This window comes from Sesamum indicum, linkage group LG9 (assembly GCF_026168435.1).
Source record: "Sesamum indicum cultivar Baizhima isolate 11 linkage group LG9, ASM2616843v1, whole genome shotgun sequence".
NCBI classification, from domain to species: Eukaryota; Viridiplantae; Streptophyta; class Magnoliopsida; order Lamiales; family Pedaliaceae; genus Sesamum; species Sesamum indicum.
Window position 1 is genome coordinate 2,252,795 of NC_142665.1, and position 21,707 is coordinate 2,274,501.

General features: G+C 32.0%; 1 protein-coding gene across 1 annotated transcript; it reads right to left on the minus strand.

Annotated features, from left to right (window-relative positions):
- Positions 1–10,934: 10,934 nt before the first annotated feature.
- LOC105170295 (SAND family protein) lies at positions 10,935–18,564 on the minus strand. The gene is made up of 14 exons (XM_011090993.3): positions 17,793–18,564; positions 17,483–17,562; positions 17,256–17,327; positions 17,125–17,164; positions 16,054–16,155; positions 15,798–15,919; positions 14,938–15,070; positions 14,384–14,475; positions 13,126–13,207; positions 12,848–12,912; positions 12,477–12,779; positions 12,281–12,369; positions 11,805–11,869; positions 10,935–11,223 (listed from the first exon to the last, which is right to left on the minus strand). The coding sequence occupies exons 1-14, from the start codon at positions 18,372–18,374 to the stop codon at positions 11,128–11,130; spliced, it is 1,923 nt and encodes a 640-aa protein (XP_011089295.2). The 5' UTR covers positions 18,375–18,564; the 3' UTR covers positions 10,935–11,127.
- Between the last annotated feature and the right edge of the window lie 3,143 nt (positions 18,565–21,707).

Consider the following 21,707-nt stretch of genomic DNA (forward strand, 5'->3'; position numbering starts at 1 on the left):
AAAAAAATATACGTATCCATTCCATAAATATCAATATCATTATACACTGTTTTACTTTTTGACTGTAATGATGATTTATGTAATTCCGTAAAAAATATAGGTGATTTTGATACATAAATTAAAGAGTGTAAATGTAAGTATCACACAATAAAAATACATTTGAGTTATTGTGATGAGAATGTATATACTATATTGGTTTATACATTTGCACATAAGAAACCACCTATTATATATATATAACATTATAAAAAGAGTTCTCTTGTCGTACAAATTTTTGAACATTTAAATTTATTTTTTAATTCATTCATTTTTAATTTTATTTTATCATAACAGTAACTTCAATAATTTTAATGAATTCACTAAAATACCCTAAAAAGTTTTCCAATTTTTTTGTACATTTTTATGTTTTGTAAGCCTCTATCTCATAATTGATAATCAATTTAGCAATAAAAATATTAATTGTTTATAAGTGTATTGTGTACCGTTAGTATATACCTGCACATATATTTAATATTTTTCACCGGATGTCTAGCCTGCACCTCTAATATTTATTGTTTAAAAAAAAAAGGAAATTTTCAAATTGAATGTCTTGAAAATAATTGGGTCAAGTACCTACCTTATACGAAATCTATGTATTGATGATCAAATGACAAGTAGAACTAATAATGTTTTTAACAAAAAGTGGAACAATAAAAACATATAGATTTTTATTTTAAATAATAAAAAAGACATATTATATTTGGAAATAAAAATAAGCGGGCACTAAAGATAAATATTTATTAACTTTTTGTTGAAAAAAAATATTTTTTCCACTTTTCGCTTTTATTTTAAAATACTCTTGATTTTCATTACATCTAAATTTATAGCCCGTTTTACAATTCATTCTCTAATAATAAAAAGATAGATTATTGCTAGCACTTCCTAAATATCAAGATTGTTGACGGGATTTCACCTTTAACATATTTCGTGTGATGATAGGATCGCATTTTGTGCTTATTTCATATAATATTTTAGCTTATTTTGTGACCAAATGCTCCTAATTAAATATTATGTTGCAGCATTAGGACAAAAGAATTGGAAAATGAAGAAAAGCACCAAAATGGAAATTCAAACAAGACTCAAACTCAATTTTTGGCAAGAGTTTGGAGCTGCTTGGACTACCTCTAATGAAGAAAGAGTTTAACTAGGATTATAATTTTATCTCTATAAGTCTTTTAGTTCAACTAGGAATCTACTTCTAATCCTAGTAGAACTAGATATCTAGCTATTATAAATAGGTGATGTAATTCACTTTAAGAGACAACTTTTGAACTCTTTTATTTCTCTACGTTTTTATATTATTTTGCTTTTCATGCGTTCGTCCATGAGCATGTCTAGCTAAATCTCTCATTCCGGTTGAAGACTTGGTGAACGCTTAAATCCAACGGGTTGTGAGATCTAATTTATGCTTTCAACTTTTATTCATATTGGTATTTGTGTTGTTCTCTGTGTTTTTATTACAAATAATCTGATTTATTGTCAAGAATATTTGCCTAGCCAATTGAACTTTCAAATCCGTAATTGTTTGTTTAGTTCGATAACTAGTGGTAACACAACATAATTGATTATGTAGAAGTTTTCGATTATGTTGTGGGGAATGCACAATCTAACTTAAATAAATCCTCGTAGGAATTTATTGGTTAGAATTGGGCCTTTCTAGTTCTTAATGCTGTCGGTAAATTAAATCTTGAGGACGTTCCCACGGTTGTTTACTGATTAGGGATTTAGTCAACGGACGTTCCTTGACTATCCACAAGGTAAGGAAAGGTGAGGTCGTTAGGTCGTACTAATTGCCATAACCAATTTATCTATCATGAATAATTGTTATCTTTGCATCTATGATCAACTGTGGAATTAAGTGTGATCCTATCTTTAACTGGAATACTCTTCTCTTATATTTATCTCTTCTAATTTTATTAGCTTTTTAGTTTTATTCTTCTTCCAATCAAAACTCCCCCTAATTATTTTCGTTTTTGAAGGAATTAATTTAAAACCAATCTCTATGGATTCGACTCTACTCACACATCTACAAAAGTGTTCGTAGGAATTATTTTTGGTGGATTCGACATCCATCATGTGACGACATTGGTCGTTAATGCAATCGACCTAATTGACATCAAATTATATAAATAATTACAAAAACTTATAAATTAATTGAGTTTTTTATTTATAAATAAATATTCAAATAGCGAAATAGCATGATGGAACGAATGGAGTATGGATATACTTGTTTTACCTATTACTTTTCACATATTTACCCAAAGGGTAAAAAGTATTTTTATACATAAAAAAAAAAAAGAAAAAAAAGAAAGGGATAGTTTGGTGAGAGTGGGGGTGATGTGGAGTTAGTTAGTGGTGATTAATGCGTTGGTTGTCCCAATCCAGTGTGTGTGTTTTGGTGGTGAAATATGAATCATGATATGACTCCTCAACACATCTAATCTTATTAATCTCTGCCTCTGCAGCTGATATTATGTGCAGAGAATTTTGCACAAATGGTTAAAACTTGGGTGGCTTTATGTGCTTGTACCTTTCACCCAACCTCTTCCTTTTCTCTTTCTTCAGTCTGAATCACATCAAACAATGCCAACTCTTCTCCCCTCCTTTCTCTTCCTTTTATCGGCTTAATTATTTTTTTTATTATTAAATATATTATAAATTATCAAGAAAGTTCTAACACATCAGTCATAATAAATTACAATTTCATTCGATAATGCTCTCACCACATCCCACATGCAAAAGAGAAATTCTAGACGAATGTCTATTGATTCAGTTAAATGTGATGATATTAGAGTGGACATAACTGGGTTTCTATAATGTATAATCTTAAGATTATTACGTGTCTCGAGATTACTACGTACCCCAACCGCCACAAGATGATTGGTTTTAATCAACTCCATATATACCAAGCCATGCAGAAACTTATTCTTCACATTTCGATTTTGACTTTGCCCTTGTAATCAACCATATGCACCAGGATATAATGTTTCGTCAATTCCATTCCCAAGATTTAGTGCATATCGTGATAATGTAGAGTCTAATTCTGCAGTATCATCAAGTCGATTGCACATTAATTCAGATGGTGATGATAATAATGAACAAAATGAGCCAAAACAAAATATGAGCTAGGAAACAAGAAGACCCGACGTCAATGTTACATACGCAATTGTGGAACGAACGAACATTTTTAATATTTGTATTTCTATTACAATATTTGCACGTAACAAATTGTTGTAATTATGATATTAAAATTTAATTAATAATTTTAATGTATTTTTTTTAAAAAAATCATCCATGACTCATCATTTATTTTTTTTAAAAAAATATTTTGAGGTGGAGTCGTGGACAACAACAGAAAATTTTATGTTGTTCCCCACTCGACATAAATTTATTAATATATTAAAAAAATATTTTAATAATAAAAAAAATAATTAACCCTCCTTTCATCAACCATCAACACCCTTGTTTTTACATCAAAATGGGGCTTAGCTCACGTTCTCAGTCAGCCCTTTTCACCTTTTGCCCTTTGCATTCTTGGCTTGTACCTTCTGCTTACACCTGCACTCCTGGTACACCATTCATCATTGCCCTTGTGCTTTCGAGGGAATTTCTCATCTAAATTGGTTTGACTGTTTTAGGTCAATTATAATGCAAGTGTTGTTTATTATTATTTTTAAATTATACATCAATTATATGAATTTATTTTTTTCTTGAACATTCTTGAGTTGTACCTTTTATTTACACTGCATTCTGAACGCATCATATATATATATATATTCACCCCTTTTGTGTGATTAGATCAGACCAATCACGTCGTAAATATAATAATATTTGCAGCATAATTAGTATATATTCTTGAATATATATCAACCACATAGTCATTTTTTTCTTTAGCATTATTGTATTGTACCTTTAGCCTGCACCGCATCTTGGTACAACATGATTCGCCCACCGGTTAATTTGCATAAATTTTTTTATTCAAATTTAATTTAGTTATAGTAAATCAATTCCACTGTAAATATTATTACATCATTATATGTTATACTTAATTTACACCTCACTCTATTATTTACCTCCAGCGTTCTTGAGTTGTATTTGTGTCTTGTGAGTTTTTGAAAAAAATACTTTTCCTATATTGTAGTAATTACGTTGTAATTGTTATTACACTCACAACATTATTGATAGATTTTTCCCCCTTTTAAATTGTATATTAACTATATATATAAAGATAATGTACTGATCATATAATTAATTTGCATTGGGTCAAACATGTCGGAACTAGAACTTCTCTTAATTTGTACATTTGTTGAATTTGAATGTGTATTCCCTTTCAGTCTTTGTCCGCATGCCAACACATTCAAACCATATGTTTCTTTTCACGGTAACTTGATTTAATGGCAGAAGCAGCATTGTCCTGCCTCAACATTAATGGCAGAAGACTAAAATATTCTCACTCCATTAAAAGAAATTTAATCTTTTACCTTTTATGGGTACGAGTAAAATTCAATTTCATTCATACAAATTTACACCACTGGATGACGTTATTATAGATGATCTAATGGTTGATAGTACTCATGTACACATTGCCAGCTCCTATGCTGGAGGATGGACACCGGTATCCAATGATTTATTTGGTTAGGGAAAAAGGTTGGTGTATAAGATAAATGAAAGTAAAAAATAGATGTATAAAAATAAGTTTAATGTTTGGTGTAGGAGAATAGATAGAAGATAAGTAAAATTAGATGTATATGAAATTATTTTGAAGTCCAGTTCTGATTCTATCCAAAATTGGGTCGAGAAGTAAATGTGTAAAGTCAAAAAGTAAAAAAGTACATATTTTATTTTTATTTACTCTATTGCCCATGTACATAATTTTTCCTTTATTTTTTTTCCATTCTTGTTGATAATATTGGCTCTTAACCTTTGAAAAAAGATAACTAAATCAGCGATAAAAGTGCTTATGTTTGAATTTAATTTCTTTATTTGAAGGTATTGCTAGTAAATTTTATTTTATTCAAATTAAATAGTTTAAATAAGTGAAAAAAAGTAATTTTAATAAATATTTTTATTAATAAAAAATATTCTTGTTCCAGTCTGATGAAACTTTTATTAATAATTTTTTTATATACTAAATATAATGATAAGGGCGTTTTTCATTCTAAAAAATATAGAAGGTGAATGCAACTATGGGCATGGTTCGGTAGTGGAAGGTGCATTTAACCCTTAACTACATCAAAGATGGCCTAGTTCGCAATTAAATTATTTTTATTAATATTTAAAAAGAATACAAGTATATTGAGATAAAATTAAAATATAAATCATCATATTTTTAAAGGACAGAGGGAATTTTATTTAAAATTTATTATTAATTAAGATATGGGATTTTAGCGAATATTAAGGGTATAAATTATATAATTTATTTCCAAGGAAATAATTAAATTTGGTGGGGGGGGGGGGGGGGGGGACCATTAACGTTGAAAGTAGGAAATGCAAGTCTGGACGCGGTTCCTTAATTCCGGACCAACATTGGGGAAAAAGCTAAGTGCGCATGACAGTGCACCCCAGTGGACCTTAGTTTAATCAAATCATCTGTCCTCACTCTTGCCGGCGCAGACCATCGGCGCACGATAGTCCTCGGTCGGTGATACATCGGGATTTGATGGGTTAATAATTTATTTTTTTAATATATTAACAAATTTATGTCACATAAATTTTTTTTAATATATAATTTCAAATTGTGAATGGAACCCACGATTCGTTTCGTTTAAATTATATTTAATAATAATTAACAAAAAAATACAATTCTAAATTCAAATAATAAATTATAATTTTAAAATCGTATTAACTGAAAAAAATACAATTATCCATACAATTTTAATAGTATATAATTTTTTATACAATTATTGTAGACAATCGTATTAAAACTCTTCTTTGTTGAGCTTGTTACAATTTTATTGATACATTTTATTGTTTTGAAAAATCTCTTCTTTGTTGAGCTTGTTACTTTTCTCGTATTTGTGGTCAATCCATCTCGCTCTGAATACATGATGTTTGGTTTCGATCAGGACGTGTAAAGATACAAATAGTAGTATTATTGACCAACTCAAATTTTAGGACATCCCAATAATCTTCCGACTGCACAGATTTAAAAAACGAATGTCCTCAATAATCTTCCGACCGTACAAATTCAAAAAACTTAAAATATGTATTTTTGTAAGCCATTAAATCATAATAATTCTTGACTATTAATGGGCTACACTACTCGTGAAAGTTATCCACATTCTTCACTATATTAAAAAATATATTATTTTTATAATAAAAAATAATTAACCCGAATTTGATAGCCATAGCCTACCACATACGTATATATATATATAATTGTTTTTATTTATTTACTGATATAGTACAAAACTTTTGTATATTATATATGACAAACATATCCGGTTATCTCAGTAGACCAAAAAAAAAAAAGAAAAAGAATTACTGAAAAAAGCTACGTCTTTTGGCACGCGCAAAAAGAGCCGTCACGTGCTTCCTATGGAATCAACTCTGAAAATAACTTCCTGCAAGATTGGGTTTTAAGGTCTGTTTGGGATATCAAATTTTAGTATATTTGTTGATTTTCTTCTTTTTTTCCCCCAATTACGAAATTTTTTTTGAATTATTAGATATTGCTTATATGGGTAATTTCGTATTACTCATTAATATAGTCCTTACATCAACAAATATATTTGAATTCACAATTATTTAATTGAAAGTGATCTGTTTTTACTAATTGAACCGACATACATTAATAGTTTATGGGGGTAATAAACTTATTCGTATTAAAACTTATTTGTATGACATAATGTATTTAAATTTTATATAAAATTATTTAGGCGAATATATATATTGAAAATATATTATTTTAAACTTTGTTTTCAAAATTTTAACAATCGAAAAAAGATTGTTGAGCTTGAAATCTCATAATTCTGCAAGTAAAACTAAAATAAAATAAGTCATAACACATAAATATTTTTCTTGCTTTGTACATTATTATTATTTATAAAGCAATAACAAATACATTTAATTATTTAATTATCATTTATATTAAAAAAAAAACACCTTTCAGCACTTCCTTTATTCATCAACCACCCAAACAAAAAATAAATAAATAAATAACTTCAGCTTTTTTGAAGAGATTGAATAAATTAATATGTGAGGACATTATTTATGTTTGCATGGGGCATTGCATCACAAGCAATGGAGGGGAAAAAGTTGGAAATAATAATCTAAAAAGACTACTTTAAGCGCGTCCTGTTAAAATGCGTCTTTGGGGGTGCAATCATTGATTATTTTTTAACTCCAAATATTTCTGCATAAATTTATTTCAATTTATTATTAGCCATGACCATACATTATTTAGTTCCAACAAGAAAAATTGCCGGACCGGTAGTAGAATAGGTCGATTGGTTGATGGGTTTGACCTCTGTCGCCAAGTGGTCCAATTAATTGACGCCGTGATAATGTCATTTTTCGTTCTTTAAATTTGTAAATTTGAAAAATTAATTAACTTATTATACTCATACGTATTTTAATAATTTATTTAAAATAATAAGTCAAAAATTTTAGTATAATTTAAGAGCATAAAAAAGGTGAGTAATCCCATCAAAGAATCTTTATAGCATGCTTAGATGAGAAAATTGATAGGCATTATCATACCTTTGACAACTTTTAGATTTCACTTTTTACTTAACTTTTTGAATTATTTACTACACCTAAGTAGGAATATTTTACACTATGGGGGGGGGGGGTGCATGCGAATTGCTATAGTTGAATTTTGAAAAATAAAAAGCTTTTTGTTAGGATTCCAACTCAAATGTCAAAGGAAAAGATTTTTCCTAATCTTAACAAATATTGCCTCTTTCTACCCACCTCAGTGATGCAGCGCCACGTGGAAATCAGATTTTTATTGACATATTGAGAGTGAATAAGAATTTGAGTTTTTGTAGATGGACAAGCCTTTAATCCTCTACTGAAAGTGGTTCTCTCATATGATATCATTGCAATTGTGTATATATGTTTGTGCTTATGGGTAAAAGATTCATGTACATATATATATTTGTATTATTGGGTCGTTGATCGATTAGACGTGACTTGATCGATAAAAAATTATACACGTTCAGGATTATTGTGGTTGTATTCGTCACTAACATTTCGACTATGAAATCAGTTAATAAAATGTAGAAGCTAAAGGCAAAAAGTAGTCCAAATAAGGATAAATAAATAACGTACCTAATGAAACTATACTTAGGGATATTTCTAAGTTATGGCCGATTGTGTGGCCAACAACTGGTTGAGATCATGACCACATGTCTCTCTATCTGGGGTTCATATTTTTTTGGGTTGATTGGATTGTATATATACGATCTGTACAAAATAAATATATATAAATTTTGATCTATAAGAATATTTTAGTTGTTCTCATAAATATTTAAGATATTTTGCTTTTACCCACATCAAGACGCCTAATAGTGAAACAAAGGATATGTACTTTTAGGTTTTAATGAACACTTTTATTGATTTATTTTTCTCTGCATAAACATCATACAGAGATAAATACGAAGTATTTAGAAAATGCATGGCTACGATACTCATTTATAGTTTGAATCGAACATTTCACAATAGTAAAGAACTTTTATGATCATGATAAAAGAGGATTGTTATGTTGTTTGTCTCAATACTATTTTTCTAATTTGTATAAAAAATAAGAAAATATTGAATGTCAAAAGAAGTAATGGTAGTGGGAGATGAGAATCTCATTCAAACATTGTCATGCCAAAGCACAAAACAACACTCCAAAAGAAAACAAAAGCTAAGGAACAAAGATTGACTACTACAACTATCAATGAAACAAGACAACATTAAACGCCATCTCTGAGATGTATGTATATATGGTACAATCAAAGGTCCATGATGACCTAAACCAAAGTCAAATTGCATATCCCCAATATGTTTTTTCTTTTTCTTTTTTCAAAAAAAAAAAAGAAATGTTTTTTTTTTCCACTTTTAACTTTAAAATCTTGATGAGATTAACATTCCTCCACTTTGTCCCCTCCCTTTTGCCTTTCTTTTTTCTCTTTGATGTGCTGTGCTCCTATAATTATAATAATAGTGGTTGGTGTTGGAGGGTTCCCATCTTCCCCCACCCCACCCCATTTGGTTTTGAGGGACTGCTTTTTTGTCATAGGGGAGGGAATATGTTTCCCAAGTGGGCCCTGTGGGGTGATGTGGGCCCATGATGTCTGTCCGGGCCTGGGCCCACCAAAATATTTGTTTGCGTGAATCAACAGAATGAGTGACAGAGACTTTGGTTTGATGGGTAGGTGACTCAGGCCCACCACCATCCATTCACACATGGGATCATTCAAGAAAATGACACACAATTTCACAAAACCCCTTAAATTCAATTCAAACCCCAATCTCTTAATTCTCTGTAATCCTCCGTAGATATAAAAGTCCAAATTTGAATCAGAAAAAAGGGGGGGGAGAGGGGGAAGGAGAGTGAAGTGGTGATTGATGAATAATTTCTGCTTTTATAACTGTGTGAACTGAGAAAATTTAAGGGTGAAGACGCAATTGAAACAGGTGCAGGTGCCCATGCATGAACAATTAGAGTTTCAATCATTTGTCAGCTGAGCACTTTCAAGCCTCAATCATCACTAAAACACACTCCTATTACCCAATATAATTCCTTAATTTTGTCTAAGTGCCCCTTTATAACCGTTTAAAATACACGCTTGTTAACTTATTGTTAAATATAATTTGAAAAATAATATTTTTAACTTATAATTTTGCTTTGAAACTACTTCAACTAAATTATTTAAACAAAAAATTATAAACAATTTCCTACCAATTTCTGTAACTTATACGTAGAAGTGTAAATATTAGATTGTTTTCTAAAAACTCCAACTTTAACTTTTCCTGTGATTCAAACACCTTTCTTATTCTCAAACTATTTAACTTAAGACTTTCTTTATAACTTCTATCTACTATCACTACAAGAATAAAAATTATTTGCATATTAAACATGGAATTGATTTCTGGCTATTAATGGACGGCCTTCAGTGGATGGCCAATCTGTGGCTTGTTGATTTATTTTGAAATTATTTTGTGGTCACACATTGGAAGTTGGTCAGCGGAATAATAATAATAATAATCAGACGTATATATATATATATATATATATATATGTGTGTGTGTGAATAGAGATAATGGGCGGTTGTGTGTGGCATGTTTTTGCATGGGAATAACAATAAATAGTAAATTCGAGTCCTCTCATTCAATTTCTGTTTTGGCTCGTACCAATTTTCTTTGTTGCAATTCGGAAACGGTAATGAAAAGAGACAAGTACGTACTAACCAACCACGTTAGAAAGAGGGATAGGGGCAGGCAGATGTCCTAAACCAGGCATAAATACGATGCTACTAAAACATCTCATAACCTCCTAATGTTTTTACTGCTTATAATATGTTGCACCTTATTTTCAAACTAAGCTTTTCAAGTCTTTATCTTTAGCTAATATCAAAAGGTTTATTGATATTCCAAAAGTAAATTGAGAATTCTTTTTCTTTCATATTTATATAAAAGCTCATTACAGTTTATTTTTTATTCTTGTAAACTTCTTCTCTAAAAATTTTACTATACACTTTCCTTAATCCTATAAGCTCACCCAAACATTCTTTGTGCACCCTTATCATCACACATCATTTAATTAGTTTCAATTCGAAAATATTAACAAGATGTGATTTCAAACATATGGTAAAGAATACTTCACAGACGACCACAGTAGTAACTTCTCAAGTCCTCTGAATGATACCGAAAAATGAAAAAGGAAATCCCTAAAGAGCGGTTGATTGATACAAATGCTTATAGGTGATCTGGAAATCGAAATGCTACAATGTGTATTTGAGCTTAACTAGTAGAATACAACCATGCACAAATAGAGCCCTTCAAAAAATTAGGCAAGATTTCATTGGCGACAAAACTGCAGTAACAATTAGGAGAAAAAGACTAAAATACACGCCAGTATACAGATAATTGTGAGCATTACCACGAAAAAGGACTTGCTCCCAACAAGAAAATTTCATTTTCTACATCTTTCACCCATTGACAAACCCGATTGCATACTTTTATAGCAAGAGCCTGCAAAAATGAATTTACCATACTCAGCAAAGATGAGAATGCTTAGTACATAAAGAGCCGCATTTATTGAAGTTAGGCCTTTCAGATGTTTTTCAGCTGTTCTTAACGAGCCAAAGGAGGAACATGACCACAGAACTAATCCTTTAAAAAGATAATATTCGTACAACATTAGAAAGAGTATCTTAGAACAGCAGGATGTAAAGCAGTGAAGTGACTCCGGAAAGATTGTTATGAAAAAATAAAATCTGAGAAGTCACAGAAGATGGGATGATAATAAGCTTTCCAAGCTCACGCAGATAATTGTCGGTCTCTGGTATTTTACAGCAAGCTATTACTTATCATGCATGAGGAAAAAAGGACAAACATACGAGAGCAAAGAATGTACCACTTGAGAAGCCATAGGTAACCACACAAGAAAAATCATTGTTAATCTAAACCACCAAAAATAGATCAAGTTGCGCCTGAGTCAAGTCTTAACTTGAACAACTTGACTGCACAACAATCTTGGAAAGAGAAGTAATTTTGATGCATGTTTGGTATGAATGGAACAGTAAAGTAGATTAGCATGATCAAATTCAAACCTTGTCTGCAAGCGGATCAAAAGCTGCATACAGTTCGAAATCTTGTGTGACCCAGCAAAGTAGCACTGTGATTCAACAGACTAGTTAGAAACTTCACAACCAGGAATCAAACTTATTCACTAAATAGTTAGTAAAACAAGAAAACAAAGCCTAAGAAAAACATTTAGTCAGCGAGATGGAAAGCATGAAAGATCCAGATTAATTAACAACAAATTAAGTAGCAACATTAGATGTCAGCTTCAGTATAAACAGATCCAAGAAAGTCTAGATAGATTACTATGTATGAAGTCAATAGTTTCTGTCTCTAAATAACCACACCAAATCAATGTCTTCTATGGGATAAAACAATGCCAAAATTGTCAAACGTAGTAGCCAATTAAGAGCTACTGGTAAGTACTGGTTCTTACTTCTGTCAATATAAAGAACATAAAAAAACTCCACAAGAAGAAGCATTAGGTAGAATGAGAAGGATTTACCATAATTTTCATCTCTTCTAAACTGTGTTTTGTGAGGTCCATTTCCGTCATGCATGGATGCATAAAGTCTTTGGTAGGCCCTATATAATCTGCAAAACAAGGAGCCATTAGTACAGTCCAGTGCTAAATAGTTCATTGAAGTCCTTTATGATGGACAGCCGTGCCCTACAGTTGCAACCAACATTATTTTAGTTACCTCTTTTGCTGTTTCAAGCTGTTGATTGGTGATGAAAATTCAGATGATACATATTGATCAAGAGAAATACTCCTATAAATGAAATGCCATAGTCCAGCAGGACCCCCAATTCCAACAAATGCATCTCCAAGTCTCCCTGGGAAATCTGTTGCCGCTCTTGGCTGACCTAGATGAGAAGACACAGTTCCAGCACGAGAAATGGGATCAACAGGTAAATCCTCTATATGCATGCCGCCATCCACCAAGGACCTTTGAACTTCGCTTAGTACATTTGACTTCAAAAGTACAGATTCAATTCGAATCCTATAAGATGTACCAATTTCAGCAAACAACTAGCGTGTCTCAATGCATAGGAATTAACACAATTTTACCTGCTGTCTTTTAAATGATAAAAGGCATCTGAACTTGTGGTGAGCAGGACCAGGTATGTATCCATCTGTTATCGGATTCAGTAATTTGTCATGACTGATAAATTGACATAAACATGTAAAGTAAACAATGAAATTAAAAGTCAGGAAGTCCAAATAATCAATTTTCAGCAATTTCTGCAATCCGACACAATTTAAATGCCTACTGATGAGATAAATTCTTAACAGACATGCTAAATATTTTTCAGAAATTTGTTTTTCCAAATTTAAGTGTTACTTACATCAAAGTAATGCACATAAGCATAAAGAAATGCCATGGGATTGAATCTTGGCAGGCAAATTGGCGAGAAAGATTCTGATGTCCTGCATGAAATTAAATAGCATGTAAGGAAAAATCCTGGATCAGCTCATTTATGGGGGAAAATCTCCTGTGTCTTTTGAGGAAAAAGTTAATCTATGTTGTTTACCAATAACTTCCTGATAAACACTTATCTAATCCTAGGATCATGGACTGATAAATTCTCTCTTTTATAACCTTTTCCCAAGGGAGTTGTATTATGTTTGCCTGCCATGGAGTTCAACAAAATCTTCAACTCAGGCCAATGTCACCAATTAGATTGCGGTCAATGGTCCACAGAAATGGAGGCTGGAATAATAATCAGTTCTCTAATGGAAGGAATACATCAAACCTCATCAAGAGCTTAGTGCATGAGAAATTTAAGTATGTTTTAGATGAGTAAATATTTAATCACAATATTCTTTGACATGTTGAGAGCAAATGGAACCTCTAGCACTCAAGGTGTCAATGCTCCTTAAAAGACTTGGCCTTCTTGGATATGGCATCTGGGATTCATCTTTGTTACTCCTCAACCCCCTAAAATAGACGTTTAAAGTTCATCTTGAGTCTGCTACAGGTTGATTCTTCCTCTTCTGTCTAACCCTATGCTTCCTATCTTCATAAGCATTAAACAACAGAAAATGGTCGCTTTTCCATTATCCTCCACCATGATCAGTTACAACAGAAAATGGTCGCTTTTCCATTATCCTCCACCATGATCAGTTACCTATCAAAATCTGAAGTGCAAGTAAGGTATGCATAGTCTGCTACTTAGTAATTTAGTTCAATATGTAAGTTCTGGAATATGCTTTCAGTACCTCCACGTAATAATAAACTCAAATTGCAATATAATTTACAAATGAAATTTGGTAAATGAATAAAGAGATCCCAAAATAGTATCCAAATCATATGTTGGAAAATAGAGCACAATCATCTTTTTTGGACATTTCTAGCCTACAATTCCATCCATGTGAGAACAATCAAAAGCATAGCATTTTGGATCATCGTCCTACTCCTACTTGTAAAGCAGCTGACACGCTAGACAGGGTAGCCTATCATGTACGCTACTCAACTATTACATACCCTATTCTGTGTGCATATACTTTCAACATATTCTGACAAAATATGTTGACTCGCATCTCTCTATCTTTGTTCATGAAATAAAGATGACAAATAGAATGTGGAAAACAAACTCAACTTACCTAAAAGATTCAGAGGACATAATAAAATTGGAGAGTAATAGTATATCGTCCGGATGAAGAGACGCTTTTTGCGCACCAACAAGACTGATAACCTGCATTGCATTTCAACCTAAGATGTTAATGATCGACAACCTCGTTACTGCAAAGGGAGGAGGTAGTCATATCCAGCGGATTCAATGGAACCCAAAGGGTTTAGGAAACCCCTACATATATATGCTCCTCTTTTTCGTGTATTAGTGGAATCTACCCTTTTTTACACACTGAAATTTCTAAGAGAAAAAAGTGTAGAGGTGTGAGCCTGAATGGAAAGCATTAAATCAAATGATAAAAACATTTCAAATATGCTGTTATTCTAGAATCAAAAACTTATTAAAGGAGAGTACAAAAGTGGTATTGAGGGGTGGTATCTTTATAGCCTAATATGCATAGTATAAGTAATGTTAACTAATCATTGACCCCAACGAAGATTTTCTGCCTCCACCCATGGTTATTACAGGTACTCAGTTTTGTGGAATCTTTAACCTTCAAAATAACAGCAAAGACCAAAAACTTACTTTGTGTTTACACATTAAAAGTGCAAACAGGATCCCTGAACCAGCTATATCATGCAAGATGGCACCTGCAGCTTGACGCGTGGCATAAGCAAGGGGAAGACACGAGTAGGCATGAAGAAAAGTGGCAGGATTCCTACAATTAGAGCAGTATAACATAACTCAGTTAACAATTGGTGTTGAGATGAGAGATTATTAATCTTTACGAGGATTACACCACTAACTGGAGAAATTGTCTTAGACTCAAAAGCAATCATAAGTTCAATTCTATAGGGTTTAACTTGACAAAGTTCTTGTAATTTCTAAAACAAATAAATCAAGAAATAATAGTTGAAAATTTTGATATTGGTTTTAAAATTTCTAAATCAACAAGATGCTTCTAATAGTTCTTAAAAATTGACTTACTTAAATGTCTAATAAACAATGTTGTTAAACTGAACGGTAAGTCATCTATTCGTTGAGAAAAGTTCAAAGAGGCTTCTGCTCCTTCGTGCCAAGAAGGAGCAACTTATTGGTGACTGAGCACCAGGCACAAGTTTTCAGATTTTCATCATAACCGACATTCCTATGTAGTATATACCTTATCTTTTAGTTTTGACATGACTGAAACTTAGTAACTTAGGCTTTATTAAATCATTTCCTTGACAGTGAATGTTACAGGAGCGTGTCCACCAGAGCTTCTTTTAGCAATTACCTTACATACTCTGAGAAACTGAGTTTGAAAATAAATTGTATAATGAACTCATTGCAAAATATTTCTTCGGACAACATTATAGAAAAACAAGAGTTACACCTTTTTCCCCTTTCTGGAGCAACTTATGTGACTCCAAATTATCTTAACAGACTAAGGAATATAAAAATACCAACTGAACGAATGAATGAGCGAGGAGAAGACAGCATCAGTTCCTCCAAGCAGTGATGTCATATCAAATTTTGGATTCTTCTCAAAACATCGATTCACGGATTTTGTTAGGATAAGAATCATCTGCATTGAGATAAAAACTCATATATAAGGAAAAGGGTAACTTATAATAATCGACTGATATTGAAGACGCAAAAAGCGACCAGCAGGCAGTTATAAGCCCAATACAACAAGTAAATCCATTACTCTCAACTGACCTGACCATAGAGGAGCTCAAGCTGTCCTCTTAATGATTCATAAGGCTCTTCTGTGCAACTTATACAGACCAAGTAAATAGGTCCTTTCACAAGAAAAACAACCTGAAACACAAAATTCCACATTAATTTAAGTATGGGATTTAGAAGCAAAAGCTACATAAACTACATTCCATTAATATAGAAAAGGTGAGCACATAAGTTCTCATGTCAAAGTTTCTGGAGATGGTGAGGAAAAGAAAGGACTCAAGAACAAGCGGACTTCTAGAAAGTTTAGTTTGCAAGGAGTCCTCAATATTGAATAGTTTTTAGGATATAAAAGAGTTTAGAAGGGTATTAAGGTAACTTTCAGATATTTAGTAAAGTAGAACTGCATGACGCAATTTCAACTTTTTGAAGTTTGATGGCCACGTTTCAATTCTCTTTCATTGGCTAACACTTTGCTGGCAATTTTCATAAATTTAAACAATTCATTCTGCTCATAAACCTTAATCACAAAGTGATGGCTGGTCCGTACCATGAACACCCAAACTGCCTTGGGACATTCAAATACTCTATTTAAAGTATTGGTGTTTATAGTAACTGAGCAGCACTTGACCAGCTTTGTCAAGTTTTGCATCACAAAACAAATGCTTTGTTCTTAGTATTCCGAAACTGAGGTATAGTTTGAAGTATTAATACTTACGTATCTAAACTGTACAAGGTACTATACGTTTCATGAAGACCTCTTCAAAAACTTCAAGAACTGTCTCTCTGTGGTTTCATTGACCATAATCAAATTCCTCAGACACAGAGAATAAATATCTGTAATCAGATATTTTTTTTTTCCTTCCAGATAGTTGTGAAAGAAAGAAAAGTGGAGCTTACTCCGGCTAAAACAATCATACATAAAATACAGGCCAAGATGGTACCCGCGATATAGTCAACAGCTTATTCTCTTATGTCATATAACCCATCATTTGCAGCTCCTTAAGTTCAACTAGGAAGAAGCAGTAAACAACAAGTACTAAATGAAAAGGTTGACATGCAGCTTTATAGATATTTGTGAGTTCAATGAGAAGGAGGCATACTAACCTGGTGTTTGCCAGCTCTCACCAATTTGACCCGGTCTCTCCTGGAAAAAATATCAATAAACCAGTAAAGGACATACAATCAATGTGATTATAAGCAATAAAGAAATTGAATGGCTGGCAAAGGTAACACACCCATTTTCAACAAAAGAAATTATGGCTTGCAAAGTCGCAGAGAATCCAGCTAGCTTGTGTTCATCCCCATATCTACAAATTCGATAGTAAAATTAAATGAGACAATGCAACCAAATGTACAAAATAGTGCAGAAACTTAAGAGATACAATTAAGCTCACAGCAACGAATTCAGTGGAGAAGTTACAAGTTTAATGTTATAACAGAATCTTCCACAAAGTTAACACACCTTGAATATATGGGTTTTCCAGAGTGACTCAAAATAAAGAAGTGTTTCTTCCTTTTCCTCCAAGAAACTGAAGCATCATCCTGCAGTTCATTAATTTACCCAACAACCTATAAGCGCAGATATCGCAGAACATAAAGTACCAATCCGTCTACATGTTAACTAGCTAAAGCTTATTATCAGGCAAAAGAGGCGCAGATACTTACTTAATCCTACATTGCAATAACAAACAAGCACACATTTTCAACTCACACAATCACTCCTAGAAACCCCATTTTCAAGTGAAAATACTAACAATTCTCATCCAACTAACCTCATCTCGGTGGCGTTTCCCGGAAATCCTCTGTTCATGGGACCCCAAAACCCCATCATTTCCGACCTCACGAATCTCATTCCCATCTTCGTCATCATCAATGATTTCATCACCGCCACTGGTGCTGCCCATCTCACCAGCATAACCGCTGCTGCTCGGACTCAACGGCCGCTCAACATCATGTGCCTCCAAATTATTCCTCCACACAAATGGAGGGCTCTCTTTAATCACCCCCGATGACTCAGCCATCGAACTACTCGCAATATGCTCATCTTCGATGGAATCAGTTACTCCTTCCTCTCCAATCTCTTCACTCAATGATCCATTTGTGATTTTCAGCTGCTCCACCGGTTGCCCTTCTTCTTCTCCCACTTCCTCTTCATCATCCACAGTCGCAGTCGGGGAACGCGATGACATCGAGATTGAGGCCAATTGATTCTCAATGGCGTCGAGCGACTGGTCAATCGAAACCGGTTTCACGTTAGGCTTCGGATTGGGGCTCGGGTCCGGGTTAGAATTAGGGTTTCGATCATCGTTGTCGGAGGAAGAACTGGAGGACGAAGAATTCGAATTGGAGGGCATTGTTTATCACAAAGCACAATAACAAACCCCAAAAGGGAAATTGGATTTGCGGGCTACGGAGAAATTAGAGTTTAATCAAAAAACCCCAACCAAAAAATGGAAGTTTACTGGTGGCATCTACCAGTCAGGGCCAGGGGTGGCTGAAACTGAAAGAGAGGAAAGAAATCACATGACGACGGCGTATGTTTGACCAGTAGGTGGTGGGCTTTGGGTTTCAGGTGGCACGACGATACAAAATGGGCCAAATAACTGATATGCGCTTTTTGTGAATCTTCAAATGGGTCCAAAAGTTTATTAATTTTGGGCTAACGGCCCATAAAGATTATCAACATGGACCAACATTCGGGTTGAACCGGATCCGTGTAATGCCTGAGTTCGTTGAATCCAGAGTGGTTCTGGTCTAAATAAATGAGGTCCAGAGCCTCCAAATCGCAATTTTTAATTTATAGAAATTTCAAATTTTCAGATAATGAAAAAACCATTGCTTATAATAACGGAAAAGATCTATATACTAAAGTTTTACTCGCTATATATATTTTGGTGAATCTGTTTCTTCTAAAAAATAAAATTCAAAATATGGAAATAGTTAGTAACATATATTAAAATCTCGATTTATCAAAAAAAAACTAATTATTATTTTTATTTATTCAAAAATACTTATTCATTTTATTTACTTATTGAAAAGTATCGTAGCCCAATATAGAGGAAAATACTAATTAATTTATATTTTAATATTTTAAAATTTTTAAAATACAATTATCTGTAAATTTAAATAATTCAATTATAGGATCCATTATCAATAAACTTTAATTATAAAGATAATTACACTCTCCTCCCATGAGATTTGGTGTAATTACATATAGACCCCCTATGATTTAAGAAATTATATATAACACTCCTGATGTTTGCTTTCATCTAATAAATAAGTCCATTCGTTAGATAAAATTCACCGAACTTGTTGACGTTAACAAAAAAAGTATATATTTACCTCAGTTTACTTTTTTACATGTCAAATACATCTTCTTATGACCAAATTACCCTCATACGTCTTCACGCATTAATGCATGTAAGGAGGTATATTTCGCTGTTATAAGGATAGTTTAGTCCAAAAAGATTATTTGACCTACAATATATCAGTAATATACCAATCAAGGGTAGATATCAATTTTCATTAAGTTTTCTAATTAGTATCAACAAATTTAGTAAATTTTCACTAACGAATTGATTTATTTGTTAGACGAAAGCAAAACTCAAAAGTGTTAGATATAATTTTTCAATTACAAAGAGTTTATGTATAATTACACCAAACTTTAAGCGAAAGAGGTGTAATTTTCCCTTAATTATATCCAGCACACTTAGAACTATTTTAATTACCTTAATACAGACCCAACCCAAATCTAGCTATAGGTTGGGGTTGCACCCAAAATAGCCACCACTATCCCAATCTTATTGGGCGTTTCAATGCCCACTATTTTCATCTGAGACCAATACAAACTCTAGACTTTAAAATTGTGAGCCCAAAATCAAATTTCTCGATAACATACCTTTAACATAGATAAGGTGTTATTATTAAGCCATGTGATTGTCTTTTTTAATATCGTACTACGCAGGTCTTGAGTATAAATATATAATAAATAATTTTTTATACTTTAAATATATTATAAATAAAAATTAAATATATAAATTTATATATTAAAATTTTTAAAATAAATAAATAAATAAAAATCAACATAAGAGTATACAACAAAAAGATTAGTCTAGTGGTCTCTCAAACAACCGTTTGTGAGACTAAATGTATTTTTTTTATTAGTACAGATAAATATGTTTAAATAACAATCCTAAAATTATGACCTATGTTGTCACTATTTTCTTTTTTTTTTTGTTTTATTTTTTTTCAGTTTTATGTTAATGTAAGTCGTCATAGATGACAAGTAGATAATACATAATTATATGCGATAATTATATCTTCTTATCCTGAGGTTTAGTGTAATTGCACGTAAATTTATTGTAATTTAAAAATTACATCTAACATCCTTAAGGTTTGCCTCTGTCTAACAGATAAGTCCATTCGTTAGTTAAAATTCAACTAATTTACTGATATTAATAAAAAAATGAACAGAAAATTATATTTACCTCCAATTGACTTATTACTAAATTATTGTAGGTCAATTGAATTTTTTTATAACTAAATTACTCTCATACGTCTTCACGGGTTAATACATGTGAGGAGGTATATCTTCACAATTATAAGGGTAGTTTAGTTCGAAAAAATTATTTCGTCTGCAATAAGTCAATCGAATATAAATTTTAATTTTTATTCTTTTTTTTTATTCGTATTAGCAAATTCAGTGAATTTTGATTAATGGGATGACTTATTTGTTAAATAAAAGCAAACCTCATGGATATTAGATGTAATTTTTCAAATCACAAAGAGTTTACATGTAATTACTCCAAACATCAAGAGAGGGGAGTATAATTATCTCTAATTATATTTATTCTCATAAAAGTTCAATTACATTTATGATGAGTCATTTAAAGTAACAACTTTTTATTGAGTTATTTGTCTCTAATTTCAATAGTGACAATTCATACACAATATTTATCCTTATTAAAGGTGTGAGAGTTATTACTGTGATTGTTGACATCAATAAATTAAAATTTTAAATAAATTGGCTAATAATTAAATTTTAAATTAAAGTACACACAAATTTGGGCTCTACATTTTCAAGCTAATAAATCCAGGCCACATTTGGGTCTTATGCAGATTTATTAGTTAATTCGAGATAAGTACAATTTTCGTATTTTGATTTAAATAAATAGACGAAAATATGTTCAAATACAACCATTCAGAAATTTGATTCATTATAGAACAACTGAAAATTTGAATGAAAAGTGCAAAAACTTAAACAAATAACACGATTAACTGGATGTTGCAATTTTATACAGAGAAATCGTAATTCAATAATATCCTCAAGTTGTTGTCAATGCCTTTACATCAGATAACTATGCGTTAGGGCAAATGTATATATAGGCTATTAGCTTATAGCTTGAGAAAGAAGCATTATTTGTTTTATATCACTATTTTGTTTATTGATTGGCACCTTTAATTAGCTCAGCCACAAACACGAGAATCTCCAAAAACGGCTTTTGGCATTGCCAAAAGTCGTCGTTTCCAAATTCCCCTTTCACAAAGACATCGACGTGGCCAAGGAGGTGCAGTCGGGTCTGATTTAAATGGGGAAATTGAAATATAATTATAAATTCTCGATACTATTAATATATAGATATTTTTACTATCAATTAAGGATAAAAAGCTCGAGTTTTGATGTTTTT